General features: G+C 46.8%; 1 protein-coding gene across 1 annotated transcript in view; it reads left to right on the forward strand.

Moving 5' to 3' along the window:
- IHO1 (interactor of HORMAD1 1) overlaps nucleotides 1-6153 on the forward strand; it is a 32821-nt gene extending 26668 nt beyond the window's left edge. Inside the window, exons 6-7 of the mRNA XM_004715225.1 lie at nucleotides 4741-4844; nucleotides 5161-6153. Of these exons, the coding sequence (XP_004715282.1) occupies nucleotides 4741-4844; nucleotides 5161-6153 (1097 nt within the window). The remainder of the gene's footprint in view (nucleotides 1-4740; nucleotides 4845-5160) is intronic.
- The last annotated feature ends 1061 nt before the right edge of the window (nucleotides 6154-7214 follow it).

The raw sequence follows: 7214 nt of genomic DNA on the forward strand, positions 1-7214 counted from the left end.
AGCTTTGCCAGCTGAAGCAGAGAACTGGCTAAGGCAGCTGCACCCTGGTGCAACCAACACAAAGCAAGAGACCAGAGAACTAGAAAGGCGAGGCTAACCAAGCCATTTATGTCTCTGCCCTTCAATTAACCCCACATGTGTTTATCAGCCAGGTTGGCACAATAGACTTTAACTCAACTACTCAGGTATAAACTTAACAAAGGCATTCCATTTACATACTTTATAGTTTTTAGGTTTATATTTTGCTTAGAAAGACCTTCCCCACTATAAAGTTTCAGTTTCACCTACATTTCCTTCTGGTACTTTGTGAGTTTGTGTTAAAAGTGTGCATAACAAAACATTTACCAAAAATAAAACATTTACCAATTCAACAATTTTTGCAAGTAGAGTTCCATGATATTGACTATAGTTTTTTTTAATGTTGTGCAAACATTTTCTTTGTTCTTTTCCAACATATTCTACTTCCATTAACATAATAACAGAAACTCCTTCTTACCCCTCCCTCCTACTCTGGTAACCACTACTAAACTTTGATTTCTATATATTTGTTTATTTCATGTAAGTGAGATCAGACAGTGTTTTTCCTTCTATGACTTCTATGATTTATTGCACTCAGCATATTATGTTGTCAAGGTTCATCCATGTAGTGACACGCAACAGAACTTCATTTTTCTCTATAGAAATCACTGCTATCAAGTTGTTTCCAGCTCATCGCAACCCTATTGGGCAGGCTAGAACTCTATTGGGTGGGTTTCCAAGACTGTAACTCTTTGCAGAAAGCCTCTTTTTTTCTTTCTCTCAAGGAGCTGCTTGTAGTTGCTAATGGCTCACGTGTGGTTGGCAGACTAATGCATAACTACTATGCTACCAGGGCTCCTCTAGGCGACGGTGTGAACAGCACCTCTTGTGTATCCATTCATCTGTTGATAGGCATTCAAGTCGATTCTACCTCTTGGCTATCGTGTGTAGAGCTTCCAGAACACTGGTGTTCAGGTTGCTCTTTGTGTTCCTGCTTTCAAGGTTTTGAGAAACTGCCAATCTGCTCTCCACAGTGGCTGTATCATTTCCCTGTCCACCAGCAATTTCTCCACACTTGCCAGCACCTCTTGTTTCCCATTTTAAAAGCGTAGCCATGCTAGAAAGGGTGGGTGATATCTCATCCTGGTTTTCATTTACATATTCTGACTACTCACTGCCTATTTGTACAATCTTTGAGGTAAATTCTCCGTTTTGTGCCCTTTGTTAATTGGCTGACTGGGTTATTTATCTTTTTGTTGTTAAATTTAAATTTCTTTATTAAAATTTTTTTTTAATATTAAACCCTTATCAGATACACAAGACCCCCAAATTTTCTCCCAATATGTTCCTTCTGGCATTTTATGGTTTACTTAATTGTACTAAAATTGTTCTCATGTTCATCTATCTAAAATCTGAAATGTGAGGTAGTTTTTTTCCCCCTTTTTTAGAGATAAACTGTGTAGTGAATCATTTGGGCTTAAGAGTATCTTTGTTTATTTAAGTTCACAGCAACAACAAATCGAGTCTGCCTCATAGCAACCCACTTGTTGGACTAGAACTGTGTTCCAAAGGGTTTCCTGTGGCTGTTTTCCCAGATCTTTCTTCTGAGTCACCTCCAGGCAGACGCAACTGCCTAAACTTTCTGTTAGTAGTTAAGCATGCTAACTATTTTCACTGCTCAGGAACTCCATTTACTCAGGCTCCACATGGTAAAGCTCTGCTCTCAGTTAATAAGAGAAGATAGAAGTGACAGAATAGTTACAAACCTAAGGAACTAATTCAACCATCTAGTGCATCGATTGGCTAAACCCATTGAGGCAAATTTTCAACTAAGACTAACTTTGGATTTGTTCTCTTGTCCTTCATGAGCCCAGCCGTCACCTGGTTTTCCTTCCTTTTAGTGTGAAGGGATAAGCCCTCTGTTACTGCTGAGTTTTATATCGATTTTACACTCATGAAATGAAAACTGTAATGTCGAGACTCTTAAGCATGCTTTAGAGAGTTGGGGGAAGCTAAAAATAAGATCTGGTCTAGTATTCTTGACGACTTGCGAATTGTCGTGAGTTGAAGAAGTAGCTGAGCTGACATGAGTTTCTGTGGGCCTTCCCTCTTCACGCTCAGGCTTTCTTCTCCGGAGCAGAAGAGGCCAGGGAAGAGATCTAGAAATGGCAGCTGCAGTGCTGTGTCCTCCTCTGCAGGAGTCCGAAACAAGCCTGAAGAAGAAGGAAAATCATTGTTGATCATTTCTAAATTACACAAGATTGTAGAACTTTGATATTTTTAACAGGCTCATGATAGAGCTTCGGGTTGGTTCATTTGTAAAATCGCTGTCGAGTTTGTCCCAATGGCACATTGAATAATTACTCTTTCCCCCGCGGATCTCAGATCCCTTTGTTTCTGATCCCTGCTCTGGTCTTGTGTCGTCCTTTCTCCTCCAGGGCATCACCCAGGCTGCAGGGAGAATGCCCGTCAAAAGAACATGTGGCCATGCTAGCTCCCTGTCCAAACTGTGGCGGTGAGTGGCATCTTAGAAACAAGATCACAGAGCTGAACTTGCCTCACAAACCTCTCTGCTCAGACCACCCTGCCCCTCCCTCAACACATTTCAGCCACACTCATCCTATGGTTCCTTTTCGGGGTGTTTGCATGTCTGTAGGTAACATTCTCTTCCTCAGGGGTGAGTGCTAATATAGCTACATATCAACCTGCTCCTTGTTCCTTGGGGAAGTCTTACCTCACATAGCCAACGACAAGTCAGGCACCCTGATTATGTCTCAAGGTTTCCTATGCTTTTCCTTTAGGACACTTGCTTGCAAGGAGCCATTGGTGCAATTACTTATTAGCGACTTGTTTTTTCTTTTTCTTTTAAAAATCATTTTATTGGGGGCTCATACAACTCTTATCACAAGCCATACAATCCATCCATTGTGTCAAGCACATTTGTACATTTGTTGCCATCATCATTTTCAAAACATTTGCTTTTTACTTGAGCCCTTGGTATCAGCTTCTCATTATTTTCCTCTTCCTCCCCCACCCTCCCTCTCTCACAAACCCTTGATATTTTATAAATTATTATTGTTTTTTCATGTCTTACACTGATCGATGTCTCCCTTCACCCACTTTTCTGTTGTCCGCCCCCCTGGGAGGGGGTTATATGTAGATCATTGTGATCAGTTCCCCCTTTTCCCCGCCACCTTCCTTCCCCTTCCCCTCCTGGTATGGCTACTCTCAATATTAGTCCTGAGGGGTTTATTTGTCCTGGATTCCCTGTGTTTCCAGCTCTTATCTGTAGCCACGTACATGCTCTGGTCTAGCCAGATTTGTAAGGTAGAATTGGAGTCATGATAGTGGGGGAGGGGGAAGCATTAAAGAACTAGAGAACAGTTATACGTTTCATAGGTGCCTATACTGCACCCTGACTGGCTCGTCTCCTCCCCAAGACCCTTCTGTAAGGGAATGTCCAGTTGCCTACAGATGGGCTTTGCACTGCACTCCCCCTCATTCACAATGATATGACTTTTTTGTTCTTTGATGCCTGATCCTAGCGACACCTCTTAATCACAGAGGCTGGTGTGCTACTTCCATGTGAGCTTTGTTGCTTCTCAGCTAGATGGTAAAGGCTTGTTTTTCAAGAGGGCTTTATATGTCTTGGTCACTGGGATAACACCTGGGCCAGTGCCAGACACAAAGTAGATGTTCATTCTTTTTACTAAATATAAGAATATCATTCTAGATTTGTTGAGTCAATTGTAAAAGTATATTCCATATAACCCAGTGGTTCACAACCTGTGGGTCTCAACCCCTTTGGGGGTCGAATGACCCTTTCACAGGGGTCGCCCGATTCATAATAGTAGCAAAATGACAGTGATGAAGTACCAACAAAAATAATTTTATGGTTGGGGGTCACCACCACATGAGGAACTGTATGTATTAAAGGACTGTGGCATTAGGGAGGTTGAGAACCACTGATATAACCAGTATTCTAGCAAGAAGACCGTGCAATTAATTGCAACATAATGTGCTATCAAATGAGAGAGAGAGAGAGTGTGTTGTGTGTGTCTGTGAGAGAGAGAGAGAGAGAGCTTGAGAGAGAGAGAAATCATGCCATGCCAATGAGGAAAATCAGATCAGTCCTACCTGGATGATTAGCATCCAGGTCACTCAACCCACAAGGCCCAAATGTAAATCTAGAATACATAAGTGCTCTGGCATTGACTTAGATGAGGTGGCATGACAGAGCTCACGTGTGCCGAGCAAAGAGAATGGGCACCCAGGCCGGCTGGGCAATGGTGTGTTCTCCTGAGGTCAGAAGGAAGAAGACAGCTTAGTTGGACTTAGTTGGTAGTGGTTGGGGACGAGCATATGGGGACAGGAACAGAAGCAGGAGGACTCCGATGGCAGGGCCTAGAAGGAAGGCCAAGAGAAGATGGGCATCAACATCTGTGCAGATGGTTCTCAGGGTCTGTAGCAGGTCCTGAGCTTGGGCCTGTCCTGGCCAGGATCTTCTCAGGGAGGGAAGGAAGAAGAGGCTGTGGAGGAACCACCCTGCCCGGCTCCTCCTCCCCATCAAGGCTGGTCTGGGAGGTCAAAGCCCTGGCTGCTAGCAGAGCAGGGTCAGGTTGTCTGCCTTGGGGCTCCCCTCCACCTCCCCCACCACTGTGGCCTGGCAGATGGGGCAGCACATGGTGTTCCTAAGGTGAACGGTCACTTATCTGTATTTAGTGCAAAAGATGGCCCAGGCCCAGCACGCCCATCTGCTCGAGGTGGTGCAGGGGAAAAGGAGCATGGAGCAGACCCTCCTCAAGATGCAGAAGACATCTGAAGGTGTAAGTGTGCGCCCAGCCTCTGTGCTCAAGTTCCGTTTTGGCTTTGTCGCTAAAAGCCCGAGTGATAACTTTGACAGTTGCAAATTCTCAGCCAACTCCTGAAGCCAGCAGGGTCCCTAAGTCCTGGGCCCTGGTAGAGGTGACTCCTTCTCACAGTGGTTCTGGCACAATGGGGGTCACCGGGGCTTCCCTGTGGGCACCCAGCGGGGGCAAACCTAGGTTCTGTTGGCACACCCTTCGGTTTGTTCTGATGTCTTGTTCTGCATTCTGAGTCGTTGTCCTGTCTGTATTCCTCTTTCTTACTGCCTCTCCCCAGAAGCAGTCAGAGTTGGTAGAAATGAAGTCAGACCTCAAGCACCTGGAAGTCTCAGTTACCCAGCAGAGCAAAGACTTCCAGCAGCTGCGTGAGCAGCTTGCTCAGCTGGACGCACCCAGTCTCCTTGCAGACCTAAAGAAGTGGATCTCGCTGCCTCGGGGACGTGAGCTGATGGTCGACAGCAGCTCTCAGACCTCACCACTTCTAGCCCAGAGCCTCAGTTTCACCAGGCAGGAAAAACGGACCTCTGAGGAACCAGCTGCATGCAGTGCCTGTATGTATGGTGTCTGGGGTGAGGGGGCAAAGAGTGATGCTCTCCGAGAAGAGGCCACACTGCCAATTGCTGAGTCCAGGAAAGGAAGCAGGCCTGGACAGGACAAGGAGATGCAGACTGTGTGCAAGCACCGTGCCCTTGCTGACCATGGTGCCAGGGACCTGGGCTCTCAGGGAGCCTCTCGTGTCCGATCTGGAGATTTAAACCACTGTGCAGCCAGCATTAAGAAATCTTGCCGAGACTATGAAGTTCAAGATGTGTTTTCATGTGATCCATGTGGACAAAGTGTAGTAGCTAAACCGAAAGGCAGGGTTGTACAGAGAGGAAAAAAGGGCAACACGCAGCAGCTCAGGAGAGCCCCCAGAGGCAAGCCCCTCCCCAGGAAGCAAGAATCTTCCCCACGCAAGACCACCTGCACTGTCAATCCCAAATATCTGGGCCCTCAACCTCCAGTTTTTCGCCCACAAAGGGCCCGCCAGGTGCAGCCTCTGCATCTGTGGTGCTCCAGGACCCCCACAAAGCCAGCCTGCTCAACTCGGGGGCTTGGGAGAGGTCCTTCTGAAAACCCCAACATACTGTCTAGCAGCTCCCAAAGGGACCCCCAGATGTACTGGTTCAGCAACCTCAACACCCCAATTTCAGAGTCGCCTCAGCTGAAGGAGCAGGGGAAGAATCTGCTCTATGACTTCCTTTTGGATAGCAGTGATGAAGGCTTCTAACCAGTCCACAGGGCAGACTGCTCTCAGCTGGAGGGCCCACTGCCCTTCGCCCTTCAGCTGAGACGGAGAAGCGGTTTGCTGAAGTCCTTGCATCCTGCTTGGGATCCTCAGGGTCAGAGATCATCGTACTAGGTGAGGTCACTGTGCTCTGGGTAACAGGTATGGGTATCAGGTAAGAGCCCTGGGACCACGGTGGGGGATGGGAGGCGGCAGGAGGGGGCAGGGAATTAAGTCAGTGCACCCTTCCTTAGTCATTAGGAGGAAATGTGTAAAGACAGAGGTAATGTCAGCTGGGACATTGGGAGGAGGCGGCAGCTGAGCTGTACAGAAGGGCTCCACAGAGCAGCTGGCTTCCCAGCACAGCAGTTGGTCTCCAGACCCCTCTGCATGCATCTTGGGGTGCGGGGTAGGGGTGGATGGCGCGGGGAGGCATTGGTCTCCCTTCCTCCTTCTCCCTCTCTCTTTCTTCTTACTTTCTAACTTTCAGCTAGTGTACTATCAGAATGTTTGCATTCTTGGCCTTGGGCGCAGCCTTGAGCACATGCAGATGGCCCTGCAGGGAGCCGGAGCTCCAGGGAGTGAGGAGAGAGGCCCTAGATACCCTATCCTCCCCCACCCCCACCCCCCAGCATTGTAGCATTGTTGTTCACAGCGGGACCAGGCCACCGGGCTTCTTCCTGCTGGTGCTCTATGGGAGCAATGGGAGACTTGCTCTTGATCTATCTGGCTGAGGTCTTTGAATTTTTGAAACATGTACGTGTTTACTCATAAAAAAATAAAGATATGTTCATTTTAAAGCATAAATGTTTGTGTTCCACTAAGTTTACTGGATCAGTTCACATAGGAATTCAGATAAGATGTATACGATCTTCTTCATTCCCCAGACATTGCACAAGATGAACTTGAAAGAAACAATACCCCGTTCCAATGGTTTCCTTCTTTCTCATTTCCTTTCTTGTATGAAAGGGAAACATTCTCATGGAAGACTTTCAGAATTTTCTCATTTTCAAGCCAGGAGAGTAGATGGCATTGGTGTTAGAAAGCGATGGCCCTTGGTTTCT

The sequence above is a fragment of the Echinops telfairi genome, unplaced genomic scaffold, assembly GCF_000313985.2.
Source record: "Echinops telfairi isolate 266 unplaced genomic scaffold, ASM31398v2 ScPeMD7_7420;HRSCAF=8458, whole genome shotgun sequence".
NCBI lineage: Eukaryota > Metazoa > Chordata > Mammalia > Afrosoricida > Tenrecidae > Echinops > Echinops telfairi.